This window comes from Salvelinus sp. IW2-2015, linkage group LG16 (assembly GCF_002910315.2).
Source record: "Salvelinus sp. IW2-2015 linkage group LG16, ASM291031v2, whole genome shotgun sequence".
In the NCBI taxonomy this organism is placed as follows: domain Eukaryota; kingdom Metazoa; phylum Chordata; class Actinopteri; order Salmoniformes; family Salmonidae; genus Salvelinus; species Salvelinus sp. IW2-2015.
The window spans coordinates 39,696,816-39,716,933 of record NC_036856.1 but is presented as its reverse complement, the minus strand read 5'-3'; the positions used below and the strand labels follow the sequence as shown (position 1 = coordinate 39,716,933).

Here is a 20,118-nt window from a genome sequence, read left to right as displayed (position 1 = left end):
GTTCATGTTTGGACAATTATTTTTCATATATCATGAATAAATACAGGATATTGACACTTCTATACTATTACGTGAKATACTTTTATTTAGAATATTGTCGTTTTTGTTGTTGCTGACGAGACGCAGGGAGAAGGAAAGAAGGCTCTCAAACTAGAGCTGTAAACGGCAGATTTTATCACTAAATGTCATTATTTTGTATCTAAAGAAGGGACGTAAACTTAGCACAATGTCGAAGAATACAGTGTCTAATCGATTCAGGACAGTAGACGTTGACGAATACGACGAGAACAAATTTGTTGACGAGGAGGATGGAGGTGAAAATCAGCTGGGTCCTGACGAGGCAGAAGTGGACTCGCTAATCAGACAATATCCTTTTATCTAGCGAGCAAAGCAATGGTTTTTTTGGCTCATTTGGCCAGTGTATCTGCCGGTTCGTTTGCATGCATTAGTGCTGCTGTAATTCTGGTGCCAAGCCAAGTGCCATCATGTCTCAACTGGCGAGGTGTGGTAGGGTTGGCAGCTGGCTAGCTTGTTAGCTGTCGGACTCACTGAGGTATAATAAGAACGGTCTGAGTTTATTAGGACTACTTGATATTGCTTGATTGCTGGATGCTGAAAACTGGGATGACATTGTTGACAATGGTTCTGCCTGTTTTGGAAACGATTGAAACAATTGATGTCAAACGTTAATACTCGCCTAGATTCAATTTGCCGGTAAGTGTGAATGTGCACAAGTAAGTGAACTCGCTGTTTCGTATGATTGAGGCTACTTATCTACAAGCATTGATAAGAAGGATTATTGTGGTCAATATCAATTAAATTTCAGCTCAAGATAACCTAAGTACCCCAATGAAGAACCCCAACCCTGTCTGGTAGTCACATTCCAGGGATTGTTTTACAACTCCTCAGAAACGGGATATAACTAGCCGTTGGTTCCTTTAGATTCCCTCATATACCCTTCAGAGTAAGTTTCACGACAATGTCATCTCAGGCTTGTGATAAACATTGAATGGGGAAGTGGAGTTCAATGCCTTATAAGTCAGTAGCAGCGGGACGAATCTCTCTGCAGCACTTCCTGTGTGAGTGTTGAGAACCCGGCTCCACAAGGGGGCAAAAGGGGCCTTGCTCCCTCAGTTCAAACTTTGTACACCCTCAGATTTTTGTTTTATGTCCCTAACGTTACATAAATAAAAAGTTCAAATGATTGAGTGACAGGTTGGGGCAAAACAAATATGTATCTGTGCTGTCAAATCATGCAGAATACAACAGGTGTAGACGTTATAATGAAATGCTTACTTACGAGTCCATTCCCAACTGTGCAGATGTAACGGATGTGAAATGGCTAGCTAGTTAGCGGTGGTCCGCGCTAATAGCGTTTCAATTGGTTACGTCACTCGCTTTGAGACCTTGAGTTGAAGTAGTGGTCAAGGGCGGCGGCTTTTGTGGAGCGATGGGTAACGATGCTTCGTGGGTGTCAGTTGATGTGTGCAGAGGGTCCCTGGTTCGCGCCCGTGTCGGGGCGAGGGGACGGTCTAAAGTTAAACTGTTACACAGAGTTAAAAAGTAAGACACACATTTGCTAAATAAATAGGAAATAGTAACAATAATGCTCTCAATGGTGCAGGTGTAGAACTTTGAGGATCTGAGGGCCCATGCCAAATCTTTTCAACCACCTGAGGGGGAATAAGCGTTGTCGTGACCTCTTCTCGACTGTGTTGGTGTGTTTGGACCACGATAGGTCCTTAGTGATGTGGACACCGAGGAACTTGAAACTCTCGACCCGCGCTATTACAGCCCCGTTGATGTGAATGGTGGTGTGTTTGGCCCTCTTACCTGTAGTCCACGATCAGCTCCTTTGTCTTGCTGATGTTGAGGGAAAGTTGTATTTAAAAAAAATATATATATATTGTAGCGACCCGCACAGACAGCTGTGTGTTATGTGTTAGGCTAGTAGGTGGTTGTGTACTTACCAGTACCCAGTGTTCGCGGGGTCCGACATGTGAATCAACCTGCTTTCTGCCAATCACGGGAATGCCTGGAATGTTCTGATGCCGGGCATCCTGGCGGTTGGCGGAGTGGTGTGGAGGGGGGTTGGGCAGGGGGATGGAGCATTGGAAGTTAAGACGCGTCTCTCTCCCCTGTGGGCGCGTCCACATACTTTTGTATAGTGTATATTTGTAAATATCAGCGTAATCTTTGAAACACAGGTTCTGTGTAAATAAATCCAACACTTATTTGCACCTTTACCTGCCTGCCTCCTGCTAAATTTTTGTCCTTACTACTGCTAGAAGGCCCCTATGTTACGCTGATACAGCACAGCTTAGATGGGCTACCAATTTCTTGCCAACCTGTATTTTCAAAAGCACTCAATGATCTCGAAGTCTCTGGATTTGAACTTTTGTTTATTGTGGTATAGTGTGATATAAGCAGAGTTCAGTATAATTCCAAACGCAAGAAACCCAAAATGTTTTGTCCCCTGGCCGATTTCAACTGCCCCCTTAGTCACTTTATGCTGCCTCCGGGTCTGCTGTGTTGGTGGGTGTTGCCAGAGATAATGGATATAATGATGAGATGCTTGTGTCTCCGCTCTAACAATGGGATTTGTTGTCCATCGAGCGGAAGGGTGGGCTGTCAAGCTCTCACCTATTCCTCTCTTTGGATTGGTGGATACATCTCGTTATTTGAATACTTATTTTTCGATGAGCAGTGTTGACGTTAACCTCCTGTAGTCAATCGAGAGTGAGATGCTGTGCTAGCGTCATGAATATGCGTAGACTGCCTTGAATTTCTTCAGGGACAACAATGATATAAAGTTCTCAAAGTTACCAGGATGTCACATGTATCACCTTTTATTAGGGATGCACGATATATCGGTGAGCATATCGGAATCGGCCGATATTAGCTAAAAATGACAACATCGGCATCGACCCGATGTCCCGATGTCACAAGCCGGCTCATAGCCTGTGACAAAAATGAGGGGACACGAACAACAGGTATAGGCCAATTAAAAGTGTTCTTTATTATAAACAAACTATTAACTTTAAACTAAGAAAAAGGAATGAGGTGTGGAAGTATCATAATGTAAGGTGTAGGTAAAGTGCATGGATGCGTGAATATGTGTGTGTGAACATGACTGAGTGAAAACTATGCAAAACTACAAAGGAACAAACAAATCATGAGCATACCTGGAGGAGCAGAGAGAGAGAGAGAGAGAAGTGATTAGTGACAGCTTTATACCCTGAGCCCAGGTGGCTCCAATCACTAACGACCCTCCTCTGCCTGCAGGAGGAACCGCCCCCTGCACGTGCAGCAGGAGGAACCCGTGGCATAGCGCTGATGTGCAAAACCGATGTCAAAGCTGACGTGCATACTATACCTATATAACGTAGGTAGATGACGTAATGACGCCTCAAAAAATACAGCGCTACACAACAAAAGCAGAAAAATATAAGCGCACACTTCCAACAACTAAACAAGTTGAAGTCCAGCAGTCATTTGAAAGAGTAAGAATTTCAGCGAGACAACTCAAAGGCGAAATCCATTAACGCAGATAATGGAAGTCATTATACTGCTTGCTATGGGCGTCACGACTGACATTTGGACGAGCGACGTCAGCACCATGAGCATGCTGAGTCTGACAGCACAGTGGGTCGACGAGGATTTCCTACTGAGGAAAGACGTATTGCATTTGTTTATTTATTCGCCTTTATTTAACCAGGTAGGCAAGTTGAGAACAAGTTCTCATTTACAATTGCGACCTGGCCAAGATAAAGCAAAGCAGTTCGACACATACAACAACACAGAGTTACACATGGAGTAAAACAAACATACAGTCAATAATACAGTAGAAAAATAAGTCTATATACAATGTGAGCAAATGAGGTGAGATAAGGGAGGTAAAGCAAAAAAAGGCCATGGTGTCGAAGTAAATACAATATAGCAAGTAAAATACGACTGGTAGATTTGCAGTGGAAGAATGTGCAAAGTAGCAAAATAAATAAATAAATACAGTAGGGGAAGAGGTAGTTGTTGGGGCTAAATTATAGATGGGCTATGTACAGGTGTAGTAATCTGTGAGCTGCTCTGACAGCTGGTGCTTAAAACTAGTGAGGGAGATAAGTGTTTCCAGTTTCAGAGATTTTTGTAGTTCATTCCAGTCACTGGCAGCAGAAACTGTAAGGAGAGCGGCCAAAGAGGAATTGGCTTTGGGGGTGACCAGAGAGATATACCTGCTGGAGCACGTGCTACAGGTGGGTGCTGCTATTGGTGACCAGCAAGCTGAGATAAGGGGGACTTTACTAGCAGGGTCTTGTATATGACCTGGAGCCAGTGGGTTTGGCGACGAGTATGAAGCGAGGGCCAGCCAACGAGAGCGTACAGGTCGCAGTGGTGGTAGTATATGGGGCTTTGGTGACAAAACGGATGGCACTGTATAGACTGCATCCAATTTATTGAGAAGGGTATGGAGGCTATATTTTGTAAATGACATCGCCGAAGTCGAGGATCAAACTTTTTTGCTGTGTGTGTGTGTAACCTGTATTTAACTAGGCAAGTCAGTGAAGAACAAATTCTTATTTACAATGACGGCCTACCCTGCCAAACCCGGACGACGCTGGGCAATTGTGCATGGGACTCCCATCTACGGTCGGATGTGATAAAGCCTGGATTCGAACCAGGGACTGTAGTAGCGCCTCGTTCCTTAGACCGGCTGCGTCCGTGTTGTGTGTGTGTGTGTGTTTAACTTATGTAACTGTACTAGAATGCTTAAAGGCTGAAAATTTTAAATATCGGGGATCGCTTTTTTGGGGGGGGGGGGGGGGGGGGGCAAGGAAAATATCGGGTATCGGCCAGAAATGTCACATCGGTGCATCCCTAACCCTTATATTTCTACAATTACATAATTTAGCAGACACTGTTATCCAGCGAGTCTTACAGGAGAAATTAGGGTTAAGTGCCTTGCTCAAGGGCACAACAACAGATGTCGGCTCGGGGATTCAAAACGGCAACCTTTCGGTTACTGGTCCAATGCGGTTAACCTCTAGGCTTCCAAAGCATTATAAGACTTCTGTTAGATCAAATAACCCTCACGATTAAAAATAGCAATTTTGTTTTTTTGTCTTGACCAAATTCGCCACTCTCTCATTGCCCCCATTTCAAGAATCCTCACTTTCCTAATAATTAATGATCTGCTTAACGTGGACAGATTTTGGGCGGAGTAAACTCTCTCGCTTCGCCTCTTCCTCTCTGGTGTAGCCAGGGGTGTTTTCATTCAGACCAAGACCTCAGCAAACAGTTTTAAAATGCTTTGCAGCGCAAAGTGCAGAATCCGTTTACTCCAAACGGAAAATGTTTTGCAGCGAAAACGAGAGTTTCTATTGGACAAATTCATTCTGTTGGCTTCTGTTTGATTCCTTTTGGTTTCTAGTAAATACACCCCAGATTGCTTGTCTGTTCAGTAGCTACATACACCTAGTTGTCAAGTGTCTGATTGGTAGTAAACTGTGACATTCAATGTATTGATGTGATTCTATTTTATTTTCAAAGACGAGGTTAGGTTTGATTGGACAGACTGTTGTTCTAGGACGGTGTTATAATCCAGACTACCAGATATTGTCCACGTTGCCTCCTTAACCCCTCTCTGCACAGGGAACCTGATGGAGGCCTTGCAGGCAGTCCTGAAGAACCCACCAATCAACACCAAGAACCAGAACGTCAAGGTGAGTCTAGACAACTCAATGGAAAAAGACTTACAATGAGCTGATATGTGTGTGACTTCCATTTAGGCCCACATAAACATTAGGTCCACCTAATGTATTTAGTAGAGACTTAGTCATAGGAACAATGAATGTAGGCTGTATCGTAGCTTCTTTTCACCTGTTACTAAGTTGGGTTCCCTGGAGATTTCTTTGCGTACATAATAGGGGAACTTTATTGTGTTTTGTCAGGACTGTGCCGAGGGCCTTGTGTTGAAGGTGCTGAGTGCCTTTAAGAGCAGTGACGTAGAGAAGGGGGTCCAGTCTCTGGATAAGAACGGAGTGGACCTGCTCATGAAGTACATCTACAAAGGCTTTGAGACGCCATCGGATAACAGCAGTGCCGTCCTGCTGCAGTGGCATGAAAAGGTACTGCCATCGACACACCATATGTTTTACTGAAACCAAACAATTGATTTCCATTGAAAGTCCTATTTTCCATAAAACCTAAACCTAACTTCAAAACCTGACCACTAGTCCTAACCTTAATTGTAAACCTAAACCCTAAGCCTAAAATAGCAGTGAAGTATCCCCACTTGTTTGAACGTTCCTTGCTTTACTATCCTTGTGAGGATAACAAAAAACACACATGTAAATTAGACTTGATAAAAGTACTGCCATCATACACACACACACACACACTAATTAGACTTGATAAACACAGTTGCATATGATAAGGTATGTAAGTTACATGCTATCCCTTTCTTTCCTTCCCCTCTGTCCCAGGCTCTATCTGCAGGTGGCCTGGGGTGCATCGTTAGAGTACTAACGGCCAGGAAGACTGTCTAACTAACAGAGGAGAGGAGCCATGTTCTTCACAGCGACCGTCTGGTGCACATTACAACACAAGGATGATATCCAGTAGATCACAGCGTGTCACAGAGGAGATCCCTCCTATCTGTCTCTGCTTCTTTTCAGATCTCACTTCCCTATGTCTCCCTACACAGACACACACACACTGATACAGCTGGTTCACACATTCACCCAAACACATAACACATGCCAAGTTGGAATCGTTTTTAGTATTTTTACTCCATTCCTTTCCTTCCCTAGACCCTCAAACACACACAAACACAATTGCTACAGAGCTCTCCTTCCTTTCCTTCCCTAGACCCTCAACACAACCAACACATGCTACAGACTCTCCTTCCTTTCCTTCCCTAGACCCTCAAAACACACACAACACAATGCTACAGAGCTCTCCATTCCTTTCCTTCCCTAGACCCTCAAACACACACCCACACAATGCTACAGAGCTCTCCATTCCTTTCTTCCTAGACCCTCAAACACACACCAACACAATGCTACAGAGCTCTCCATTCCTTTCCTTCCCTAGACCCTCAAACACACACCAACACAATGCTACAGAGTCTCCATTCCTTTCCTTTCCCTAGACCCTCAAACACACAACCACACAATTGCTACAGAGCTCTCCATTCCTTTCCTTCCCTAGACCCTCAAAACACACACCAACACAATGCTACAGAGCTCTCCATTCCTTTCCTTCCCTAGACCCTCAAACACACACCAACACAATGCTACAGAGCTCTCCATTCCTTTCCTTCCCTAGACCCTCAAACACACACCCAACACACATGTACAGAGCTCTTCCATCCTTTCCTTCCCTTAGACCCTCAAACACACACCAACACAATGCTACAGAGCTCTCCATTCCTTTCCTTCCCTAGACCCTCAAACACACACCAACACAATGCTACAGAGCTCTCCATTCCTTTCCTTCCTAGACCCTCAAACACACACCACACACAATGCTACAGAGCTCTCCATTCCTTCCTTCCTAGACCCTCAAACACACACCAACACAATGCTACAGAGCTCTCCATCCTTTCCTTCCCTAGACCCTCAAACACACACCCAACACAATGCTACAGAGCTTCTCCATTCCTTTCCTTCCCTAGACCCTCAAACACACACCAGCACAATGCTACAGAGCTCTCCATTTCTTTCCTTCCCTAGACCCTCAAAACACAACACCAGCACAATGCTACAGAGCTCTCCATTCCTTTCCTTCCCTAAGCCCTCAAACACCACCAACACAATGCTACAGAGCTCTCCATTCCTTTCCTTCCCTAGACCCTCAAAACACACACCAAACACCAATGCTACAGAGCTCTCCATTCCTTTCCTTCCTAGACCTCAAACACACACAACACAATGCTACAGAGCTCTCCATTCCTTTCCTTCCCTAGACCCTCAAACACACACCAGCACAATGCTACAGAGCTCTCTATTCCTTTCCTTTCCTAGACCCTCAAACACACACCAACACAATACTACAGAGACTCTCCATTCCTTTCCTTCCCTAGACCCTCAAACACCACACAAACACAATCCTACAGAGCTCTCCATTCCTTTCCTTCCCTAGACCCTCAAACACACACCAACACAATACTACAGAAGCTCTCCATTTCTTTCCTTCCCTAGACCCTCAAACACACACCAACACAATGCTACAGAGCTCTTCTTAGGTATGGCTTTGTTTCTCTCAGGAAAAATCTATTTTATAACAGTCAGCTCATTTGTCTACCCTGCTACTCTTTTTTTTATTAAAGCCCTGATAGGCCGGTGTCTTTGTTAAAAAGCTGATCAGAAAATTCCTGATGGAACAAAATCTTATAATTCCACAGAAAATCCCTAATTTGCCCTTCTGTAACCCGTGGGGGCAGAGGGAGGGAGGCTCCTGAAAAGCACAGCCACAGATGGAGCGGGGTGGATTTGCGGGTGGGAGAAGTTTTCGCCAGCAGGGGTGGTCCAGCCATCCTGCCTGCCCTAGTTAGGGATTAATACCCACGATGCATTACGGCCCCCCTTTACTACTAGCACCACTGTTATTAATCCTAGACTGTGTTCCTGTAAAAACACTACCTTAGCTAATGTAAAGGGCATGCAGTCTAAGTGGTGTCCTAGTATGGGTTTAGTGAGATCTATGCCTATTCCACAGTGTTCTCTCACTCACTGAATCATGTACAGGGAATTATCATGTCAGACTCTGTTGTAATATTGTTTAGTAAGGGATGCATTTGTAGTGCTTCCAGGACATAAGAATAGTTTCACTAAGGACTAGGGTTGCAAACTTTCAATAAATTCCCTGGTTTTCCAGAAATCGTGTTTGTAGGATTCCGGATTTATTCCCTCTTGATTCCGGGAATCGGCCAATCGCTAAAACTAGGGAATATATTGAAAGGGTCCGGAATTTTCCAACCCTATATCTATGATTATTAGTATTTTGACTAACAGAGAATTTGCCTTGGATGTATTCTGTCTCTGTTGGGTCACATTCCCTCACCAGTATATTTTGTATGCCATCACTGCTAGTCAATCATGGTGTCTCTTTCTTGACGTATTTTTTTATTTAACTAGGCAAGTCAGTTAAACAAATTCTTATTTACAATGACGGTCTTCCGGGGAACAGTGGGTTAACTGCCTTGTTCAGGGGCAGAACGACAGATTTATACCTTGTCAGCTCGGGGATTCGATCCAGCAACCTTTCGGTTACTGGCCCAACGCTCTAACCGCTACCTGCCACCTCCACATTTAACCTGTGTTTGTTAAAGTATCATGGTTTTTCTATTGTGATTTGTAAATGGCACTTTGGGTCTCTTCCTGATAATTGATCAGTATTTTAAAAAGCCATCAGTGGACAAAACATTAAGAACACCTTCCTAAGATTGAGTTGCACCCTCAGAACAGCCTCAATTCGTCAGGTCAGGGACTCTACAAGGTGTTGAAAGCGTTCCACAGGGATGCTGGCCAATGTTGTCTACAATGCTTCCCACAGTTGTCAAGTTGGCTGGATGTGCTTTGGGTGGTGGACCATTCTTTATACACGGGAAACTGTTGCGTGTGAAAAACGCAGCAGCGTTGCAGTTCCTGATACAAACCGGTGTGCCTGGCACCTACTACCATACCCCGTTCAAATGCATTTACTGTTTTGTCTTGCTCATTCACCCTCTGAATGGCACACATACACAGTCCGTGTCTCAGTTGTCTCAAGGCTTAAAAATCCTTCTTTAACCTATCTCCTCCCCTTCATCTACACTGATGAGTGAAGTTGATTTAACAAGTGACTACAATAAGGGATCATAGCTTTCACCTGGCCAGTCTGTCATGGAAAGAGCAGGTGTTCATAATGTTTTGTACCCTCAGTGCGCTTACATTTATTTTGTATAAGACCAAGTATTTGAAATATGAACCCAGGAAATGTGTTTGGTTGAAATACTAGCATGCATTAGGTAGGACAGTATTTTGTGGTGCACAACCAAACACTTTCCCTGGCTTTTGTGTCATTCATTGTGGGACCCTGAACTCTGTCTGTCTGCTTTATCTGCCTTTACTGGTAGATCCCATTTGTTGCCAAAATAGCTGATTGCTTTTGTGAAACTGCTACTTACAGCCATGTTGTGAGCCCTTGACAGGGGTTTAGATTGCTCCGTTCAGTTGACATGGGTTATCAGGACTTGCAGATAATGGTGAAATATGTACTGTATCATGTTTTTCATGATTGATGACATAAATTAGCCCTGTTTTTAATATATTGAGATGAAATTATGGCTTTTGCACATTCTCGCTCTAAAAAAAACCTTGCTACAGTTTCATGGACTAAAACAGTGTAATTGATGAGAAGTTTAAAAAAATATCCATATGTTTTTTTTTAAAGATTTTTTTTTAAATGTTCTAATTATTTTTTCTATTATTTACATTCAAATCAGTGTCTTCTGTTCATTCCTCCCAAGCCCTGTTTGAGTCACAAATGGCAGAATATTCCTTATAACCCTGCACTGCTTTTGATCATAGGCCTATGGGCCCAGGGAATAGGGTTATGGGCCCTGGTCTAAAGTAGTGCACTATATAGGGATAGGGTTATGGGCCCTGGTCAAAAGTAGTGCACTATATAGGGTTATGGGCCCTGGTCAAAAGTAGTGTACTATATAGGGATAGGGTTATGGGCCCTGGTCAAAAGTAGTGCACTATATAGGGAATAGGGTGCCATTTGTGATGCAACCTGTCTCTGTAATAAATAGTTTATGGCGAAACCACATTTTGATTAATGATGACCATTTCTTTTTTATATAATGTGTGGATTTCTTCTTGTTTTAATAATCTCATCAGTGGTAATACATTAGTAGCTGTTTTTATAATTATGCAGTTGAAATGTTAAAATGCTCAATTGCAAAAAAAAAATCGAAGGAACATATCAAACTGGTGTACAAACTGCCTTACTCCATAACAATATTCCTTTATGTTTGTGATTTAAAATAATATAAAAGTTCTGAAAACAGATTTTGAAGTTCTGAGTTATTTACTGGTGAAAAGTACTATTGTGGTACAGCAGATAACTAGTCACAGAAACACCTCTATCATGATTGTATATCTTTTATTTTTTATAAAAATGTAATACAGTATAGAAATACATTACAAGAAAAACCAAACACTTCTATACAAATCATAAAAATAGAATACATCTTGGTAACTGACTATGGATGAAGTGGTTAAAAGAATCCTATGAACCTTTAATGTTGTGATTGTATTGACTGTAATGAAGCAATGACTACTGTTCCTATCGGACACACTGCTAATGGAGGACGAGTGTGTTGGGTACTCTGGGGATGAGGAAGAGGGGTGATTACCTGAGGTGGGCAAGAGTTTGACCATAGAGATGATGTGATACAATGATGCAATGTCTATCTAAGTCTGAGTTAGACTGATAGACAGCCAAACTCCTCTCGCCAACAAGTCTCTACAGGCACCATTTCGGACCAATCAAATGACTTGCTCTGTTCTCCGGTCTGATGTCACAACATTCTGCGACCAACCAGCCAAAGAGTTGAGCAAAGGAGGGAACTGACCCTTTTTTTTTGGTATTCAAGCACTTCCCAATAAGTTAATAGGTAGATGTAAATAAAGGCTAGCTAATGTTTCTTGTCTCTACCACTTTAAGCCTGAGGAGAGGAGGAGGGGAGGAAGACTACATTCTGGGCCAACGGTGGACTCATCATGGGACCTGGAGAAGCAGTCTGAGTCATCTGTAAAGATCACCTTGTGGACGGGAGAGGGCATTGTAAAGTACAAGAGGGTCAAACAATTCATTCTAGATCCACAAAGCACCTTAACATTGGAGAGAACAGGATTCTATTTAGGATATCTGGCCAATAAATAGATGTTTACTTCCATCCGAGGGGAACTCGCTATTCTTTAAACTCTTTGGTGTGCAAGTGTTGAGTCATTTCCTAATCTGCTTCTTGGGATTGCAGTGCTGTTCTCCTGTCCCACCTTAGTAGTTCTCATATACGAACAGTCTTTTTCTACTAGTTCCCATTTACTTATGTGGCAGCTTTACCAACCAACCACACACACACACACACACACATACATACATCCACGCACATGCTCGTTCGCAGTGGTGCTGCATACAGAGGTCGCAACCTTTTCAGTGCCCCCCCCCCCCCCTTTTACACCGTCGTTTTAAAGTGCTCTCAGTAGGGGTAGGCGGAGACGGCGATGTAGACGATGAAGGTGGTCTGGTACTCGATGCCTCCGTCAGCCCTCTAAGACAAGGAGCGGACCTTCTTCCGGTAGGTGTGGGGCTCTTTGAGAGCCCAGGTCGTGAACAGCATCCCCTTCAGGTTCTCGTCTCATAGGGCGAAGTGTAAGGTCGCGTCCTCATCCACCACCAGGAAAGAGGTACACGGGTGCACCACACCGTTGTGCGTGTACGCCACCAGCCGGATCAGGTCCTGATTGGCCGCAATGCCAAAGGGGAGGGACAGCAGCTTGTACTCCAGTGCGTAAGGGCTTAGTGCACACTCCAGGTCGTTGGGAGGGCATTTCTTCAGACAGAACCTACAACACAGAACACACAACATGGACACTTCGCTAGGGTATTCTGTACTTAGGGCTCTATTCAATCAGATCCGCTTTAGCCGACATCCGCATAGCGTTAGATCCGTCAAATGCACAAGTGGCTCCTGAAATTATACCTAAAGGGGACATTGCCATTGGTTGCACGGAGTCACATTAACAGAAATCTAATGCAGTCTGTTTACAAGTTGGAACACAGGAATGTGAGATGTAATCTACACCTTGATAAGGCTGATAGAAATCCTTAATTTCGCTGAATGATTTTCAATTTGAGCAACATTATTTCTATATAGGCTACACCTTCTCATTCTGAGCTTCTAACGTGAGTGGGACGGGTGTGGCTTTGTGACAATGATCACAAGAGCAACTGCTTGCCAATTTTACAGCTCCAACACAGCTCCACCTCCGACACGGCCAAAACATCAGCTATGCGGGTGTCGGCTGTCCCCGGTTAACGCTTGATCTGATTGAGTCTAGGTCTTAAGTGTGTATACTGCATGATTCTTCAGACAAAATGCAAGAAATGTATAGTAAACAAAGTGCTGGAGAAAGTACCGGTAGGCAAGTGTGTGTTAGTGGTTGTGTGTATGACAATACGGTGCATTCGGGAAGTATTCAGACCCCTCGACTTTTTCCACATTTTGTTAAGTTACAGCCTTATTCTAAAATGGATTAAATAAATAAAAAATCCTCATCAATCTAAAAACAATACCCCATAATGACAAAATGGAAACCTTTTTTTTTTTTTTTGCAAATTCATAAAAACAAAGAAACTGAAATACCTTATTTACATAAGTTATGAGACTTGAAATTGAGCTCTGGTGCATCCTGTTTCCATTGATCATCCTGAGATGTTTCTACAACTTGATTGGAACCTGTGGTGAATTCAATTGATTGAACATGATTTGGAAAGGCACACACCTGTCGATATAAGGTCCCACAGTTGACAGTGCATGTCAGAGCAAAAAGCAAGCCATGAGGTCGAAGGAATTGTCCGTAGAGCTCCGAAACAGGATTGTGTCGATGCACAGATCTGGCGAAGGGTACCCAAACATTTCTGCTGCATTGAAGGTCCCCAAGAACACACTGGCCTCCATCGTTCTTAAATGGATGAAGTTTGGAACCACCAAGACTCTTCTAGAGCTGGCCGCCTGGCCAAACTGAGCAATCAGGGGAGAAAGGCCTTGATCAGGGAGGTGACCAAGAACCCGATGGTCACTCTGACAGAGCTCCAGAGTTTCTGTGTGGCGATGGTAGAACTTTCCAGAAGGACAACCATCTCTGCATCACTCCACCAATCAGGCCTTTTATGGTAGTGTGGCCAGACAGAAGCCACTCCTCAGTAAAAGGTACATGACAGTCCGCTTGGAGCCAAAAGGCACCTAAAGACTCCATGAAACAAGATTCTCTGGTCTGATGAAACCAATATTGAACTCTTTGGCCAGAATGCCAAGCGTCATGTCTGGAGGAAACCTGGCACCATCCTTACGGTGAAGCATGGTGGTGGCAGCATCATGCTGTGGGGATGTTTTTCAGCGGCAGAGACTGGGAGACTAGTCAGGATCGAGGGAAAGATGAACAGAGCAAAGTACAGAGAAATCCTTGATGAAAACCTGCATCAGAGTGCTCAGGACCTCAGACTGGGGTGAAGGTTCACCTTCCAACAGGACAACAACCCTGAGCACACAGCCAAGACAACGCAGGAGTGGCTTCAGGACAAGTCTCTGAATGTCCTTGAGTGGCCCAGCCAGAGCCTGGACTTGAACCCGATCAAACATCTCTAGAGAGACCGGAAAATAGTTGTGCAGCGACGCTCCCCATCCAACCCGACAGAGCTTGATGGGATCTCCAGAGAAGAATGGGAGAAACTCCCCAAATACAGGTGTTCCAAGCTTGTAGCGTCATACCCAAGAAGACTTGAGGCTATGATCGCTGCCAAAGATGCTTCAACAAAGTACTGAGTAAACGGTCTGAATACTTATGTAAATGTATTATTTCTGTTTTTTATTTTTAATAAATGTGCCAACATTTCTAAAAACCAGTTCATGCTTTGTCATTATGGGGTATTGTGTGTAGATTGATAAGGGGGGGGAAACAATTTAATCAATTTTAAAAGAAGGCTGTAACGTAATAAAATGTGGGAAAAGTCAAGGGGTCTGAATACTCCGAATACACATAAGAGTGTGAGTCAATGTGTGTTTACTGTTTACCCTGTTGCTGGGTCTCTCTGGTAGTTAGGTGGGCAGGGTGTATCGATACACTGGTAACTTCCTCTCATGTTAAAGCACATCCTGTTGGTCCCACACTGGACATTCTGCTCCAGACACTCATCTATATCTGCCCTCACAATACAGGAGTTAGTTATACAACGTATAGCAATACATAACACCACAATACAGGAGGTAGTTATACAACATGTACCGATACATAACACCACAATACAGGAGGTAGTTATACAACATGTACCGATACATAACACCACAATACAGGAGGTAGTTATACAACATGTACCAATACATAACACCACAATACAGGAGGTAGTTATACCAATACATAACACATGATGCAGTTATTGAGTGTACTGTACCTGCAACTTTTACATAGATACATTTTCCTCATCAAATTATTTCATTGAATGTATTTTCTTATAGTAGAATATAGGGATGCTCTCTGAGCGATGACGAATGGATAGATATATAAATAACGTGAACAGCTGATTAATCGATTGACTGACAGGTGGAGTGGTCCTGCTCACCTTGGCAGGTCTTTCCGTTGGTCATGAGGCGGTAGCCGGCCGGACACTGACACCTATGGCTCCCTGGAGTGTTCATACACTCATGCTGGCACGTGTCCCTCACCTCACACTCGTTGATGTCTACACACACACACACACAGGAAACATTTATCAGTTGAAACATGTTATAAAGGTGTATTAGAAAACAAGGGGAAGCCAACCCCAGGTAGCACAGCCATGCAGCCAGACCCTCCACCTCTCCTTTCAAACTCCTCCCCCTCTGCCTGTCCCCCTGCCTCCTCCATAGTTACCTAGGCAACGGCCACCCCTGGCCTCGTACCCCTGCGGACAGGCCAGGGCCTCCCTGCGTCTACGCTGCCTATAGCGCCCCCCTGTGGCAGCGTAGGAGGGGTAGCTCTGAGAGGCCAGGCTGTGGTACTGGCGCTGGAAGGCGCTCCGCTCAGGGGAGTCCTGGGAGGAGCTGTAGCCGTATGAGAAGCTCTGGTAGCTGGGAGGCAGCTTCTCCAGCCCCGCGCAGGACTTTCCATCCCCAAGCAGGTGGCGCCCTGGCGGGCACACACACTTGAAGCTGCCGGGGGTGTTGAGGCACTGGTGCGCGCAGGGCTGGGGCGCATGCTCACACTCATTACTGTTCTGGTGATGTCACAGCACCACAGAGAGAGGGGGAGGGAAGAGAGAGAGGGAGCAGGGGGAGGAGAGAAGGGAGGGAAGGGAAAAGAGAGAGGGGGGAGGATGGAAAGAGAGAGGGGAGGAGGAAGAAAGGGAGGGGGGAGGAGGAGGAGAGAGGGGGAGGAGGGAAGAGAGAGAGGAGGGAGGGGAGCAGGAAAGAGAGAGGAGGGAAGAGAGAGGAGGAAAGAGAGGAGGAAAGAGGGAAGAGAGAGAGGAGGGAAGAGAGGAGGAGGGAAGAGAGAGGAGGGAAGAGAAGGAGGAAGAGAGGAGGAGGAAAGAGGGAGAGAGAGAGGAGGGAAGAGAGAGAGGACGTGAGGACGGAGGAGGGAAGAGAGAGGAGGGAAGAGAGGGAGGAGGGAAGAGAGAGGAGGGAAGAGAGAGAGGACGGAGGGGGGAGGAGGGAAGAGAGAGGAGGGAAGAGAGAGAGGAGGGAAGAGAGAGGAGGAGGAGAAAAGGAAGAAAACAGGCAAGAGTAAAAGTTGAGTAAAGAGGGGGATATGGAGCAGGGGAAACATACAGATAGACAGAGGATAAGGCAGTTAAGAAAGAAGCAGATGAAGTGGGAGAGTAAAGTGGTGTGAGGAAGACAAGAGGATGAGAAAGGAAGAGATGGAACACAATCACCCCAACGTACAGGAACAATCACCCCAACGTTTGACAATACATATCATGTCCCTAAGGCATAAGTGTATTCATCTAAAAAGTGTCTTTTAACGTTTTATTTATGTTGTATTTTAACCCCTTCTTCTCCCCAATATCGATCTTGTCTCATCGCTGCAACTCCCCAACGGGCTCGGGAGGTGAAGTCATGCGTCTTCCGAAACATGACTCGCCAAACCACGCTTCTTAACACCCGCCCACTTAAACCAGAAGCCAGCCGCACCAATGTGTCGGAGGAAACACCTTTCAACTGACGACCAAGGTCAGCCTGCAGGCGCCCGGCCCGCCACAAGGAGTCACTAGAGCACGATGAGCCAAGTAAAGGCCCCCTGGCCAAACCCTCCCCTAACCCTGACGACGCTGGGCCAATTGTGCGCAGCACTATGGGACTCCTGATCACGGGCGGTTGTGATACAGCACGGGATCGAACCCGGGTCTGTAGTGACGCCTCTAGCACTGCGATGCAGTTCTTTAGACCACTGCACCCCTCGGGAGGCCCGCCTTTTAACTTTTTCAATGAGAGAATGAATACATTACATCTCACACCAAACAAGAATGCTTGAATTAAATCAAATCCAAGGTCTCTATTCAATCTCTGAAGCATTACAGATTGTGTGATAGAAATGTTAAGGTAATTTCCTATTGAGCCGATATCTGCAGCGTTTACCATGAAGCAGTCTCCACTAACGTGGGAACAATGCCTTTAAATTCCAATCATGCTGTAACGTGGAACTTGCGCAATACGGATTGGATAGAGACCTACATCTGTATATATTGTAAATACATACTTTTTCAGGTTTGCCAAATAGTCTCTTTTAACTTACTATGGTGCTCAGTTAAAGTGTTGCCACTTGAAATTTAAATGAAACATACTGTATATCCAATTTAATGCAACAAAATATTCAAATTGTACAGGTAAGTAGGTACAGAGTAGACATCAGTGTCCAGTGTTGATGATGTCATAGGGGATACCGACAGAGCCAGTGAGTGTATGCCATTACAAAGCAAAGCGACCCCAGGTCGGGTGCAACCCGGTCAAAAGGTCAAAGGTGGAAACTCAGGTGTAAGAGTGACAGAGCCAAGAGGGAGAGAGAGAGATGCTGGCCTTGTGATGACAGACAGACAGGTTAATTCCAGGTCCCTTTCTGTTGTCCTGTCTGTGGCTCCTTACCTTTCTGTTAACCCTCTGTTTAAACTCTAACTACACAGCCACTCAGTACCTAGGGCTCATCTTCTCTTTGTGATAGTTATGAGAAAGTAAGAGATTTCCACAGAAGACAACAGTTCTTTAGCTACATTAGCATTAGAAAGGCAGAGGGAGGATGTGATGCCACAGCTGGCTGGGGTATTACTGCAGCTTAGAGCAGGGACTGGGAGAGAGATGGAGAGAGGTATGCATGCAGAAGCAGGTCAGCTGACCCCCTGAGGTGAGGTTTAGTGGCTGAGGTGTAGTGGGTTAGGGGTATTGGGTAAGGGGTAGTGGGTAGTGGGTAGTGGGTGAGGGGTAGTGGGTTAGTGGTAGTGGGTAAGGGATAGTGGGTGAGGGATAGGGGTAGGGGTAGTGGTGAAGGGTGAGAGGTAGTGGGTGTGGGGTGGTGAATGGTCTGGTAGCTCAGGGCTCTCTTGTCCCTCCGATCCAGGTCCTAATGGCCAGGTCTCAGGGGCTCTAATTGTCCTCCATCAGTCACTAATGGTCTGGTACTCAAAGGGCTCTATTGTTCCTTCAATCAGGTCCTAATGGTCTGGTACCAGGGCTCTATTGTCCTCCCATCAGGTCCTATGGCAGGTACTCAGGGCTCTATTGTCCCTCCATCAGGTCCTAATGGCCAGGTACTCAGGGCTCTATTGTCCCTCCATCAGGTCCTAATGGTTGGTAGCCAGGGCTCTATTGTTTCCTCTAACCCTCTGACTCAATGCAAATGCGATTCAAAATCAAATCAAACACTTATCAAACAGGAATGTTCTTTAAAAACTCACCCCTCTCTCAATATACTTCTGTATATAATGAGCGGTATGTTGTGAATCACTATAAAATCATATATAAAATATAATGGAATGGGACTTATATAGTTAACTTGTTCAGCTAAATGAACATCCTAAGCTATGGCATGGTGGCTAACCAGAGTACACGTGACGCAGTAGCGATTCAACCCATATTCTGTTTCTCTGAAATAACATTTCTTCAAATCATAATGTTTCTTAGACCTAAAATAAATTATGGATATTTGATTGGTGATGGCTGTATATTAAGTTGGATTTATAACTTTTAACAACTGTAGATGTATCCAAAAGCGGGGGGGCGCATCCATACAGTTTTATGTATGAAGTGGCCTGGAGAATGTCAAAGTGTATTTATGTTAATTAACGGTCAATACGTGGAGAACGGCAGTCTGTTGCCTGACAATAACCGGACTGACACAAAAATGTTCAACGCCGCCACTAGCAGCCTATAATAGGATATACAGACGCTCAATTATTTCTAAGCGTAAACTGTATATGATTGTTTATTATGAGTTTTGGTTATTTTCAAAGATATTAATGAGTGCCAGGAGTCTACCCGTTGTAACTCAGCAATGTCGAACACCATCGGTAGCTACCGCTGTGCCTGTGAGCCTGGGTACCAACCTCCAGGAACCGCCGCTGTATCAGGTGAGCACAGTACAGCGTATCAGATTGGCGTCGGCACAAAGTGTGAAACGTGTTTTGATGGTTTCAGTTCTGGACGTGACCCGCTTTCTCTTTCTCATCTCTTTCTCTCCTCTTTCTCTCTCTCTTTCTCTCTCTCTCTCTCTCTTCTCTTCTCTTCTCTTCTCTCTCTCCTCCTCTCTCCTCTCTCTCTTCTCTCTCTCTCTCTCTCGAGCCTCTGCTCTGCTCTCTCAAGCTCAGACCAGTAATATGAGTTGGGCACTTTGAGCAGAGGGTGGTCGTCGTTCAGACCAGCAGTGATAAAGAACATGCGGGGAGCTACACCTGTATTGACCTTTGCCCTGCTGGCATGACCAAGAGTGCCAACGGGACGTGTTGTGGGTGAGTGTGCAGAAACTGGGCTCAGGCCCCTTCATACTATGCTCAGCCAACTGAAAGGAGGATTCCTGTGTCCAGTCCATCTGGGATACCTACTCTAAATGGTTAAAGAAAAAGGTTGGGGTGGATTTATATCCAGCCTTTCTGTTTGGTGGGGTAATGGTTTCCCATGTCAAATATCTATATTCAATATATATATATATATTCTCCATGTGTCTTCCCCCTATAGATATAGATGAATGCAGAGACGGGACCACCAGTGCAGATACAACCAGATCTGTGAGACAGCAGGAGGGAGCTACCATTGTACCTGCCCCAGGGCTATCGCTCTCAGGGTGTAGGACGCCCCTTGTGGGTACGTCTCCCCTCTATAATAGT

At 44.8% G+C, this 20,118-nt stretch overlaps 2 protein-coding genes across 2 annotated transcripts in view; one reads left to right on the top strand and one right to left on the bottom strand.

Moving 5' to 3' along the window:
* The first annotated feature begins 102 nt into the window (after positions 1 to 102).
* Positions 103 to 6,825, top strand: arpc5b (actin related protein 2/3 complex, subunit 5B). The gene is made up of 4 exons (XM_070447724.1): positions 103 to 367; positions 5,646 to 5,717; positions 5,946 to 6,122; positions 6,480 to 6,825. Exons 1-4 carry the CDS (start codon positions 227 to 229, stop codon positions 6,540 to 6,542), a joined length of 453 nt encoding a protein of 150 aa, XP_070303825.1. The 5' UTR covers positions 103 to 226; the 3' UTR covers positions 6,543 to 6,825.
* A 4,306-nt stretch (positions 6,826 to 11,131) lies between these two features.
* Positions 11,132 to 20,118, bottom strand: part of hmcn1 (hemicentin 1) — a 277,402-nt gene continuing 268,415 nt past the window's right edge. The window contains 4 exon segments of the mRNA XM_070447449.1: positions 11,132 to 12,614; positions 14,843 to 14,969; positions 15,388 to 15,507; positions 15,678 to 16,027. Coding sequence (XP_070303550.1) covers positions 12,248 to 12,614; positions 14,843 to 14,969; positions 15,388 to 15,507; positions 15,678 to 16,027 — 964 coding nt within the window. The 3' untranslated portion in view covers positions 11,132 to 12,247.

Excerpts from the sequence above, each read along its gene's own strand:
- arpc5b (XM_070447724.1), top strand. The coding sequence starts at position 227 with ATGTCGAAGAATACAGTGTCTAATCGATTCAGGACAGTAGACGTTGAC. Across the intron at positions 368-5,645 it reads TGGACTCGCTAATCAGACAA|GGGAACCTGATGGAGGCCTT; the intron begins TATCCTTTTATC and ends CCTCTCTGCACA. Across the intron at positions 5,718-5,945 it reads CCAAGAACCAGAACGTCAAG|GACTGTGCCGAGGGCCTTGT; the intron begins GTGAGTCTAGAC and ends GTGTTTTGTCAG.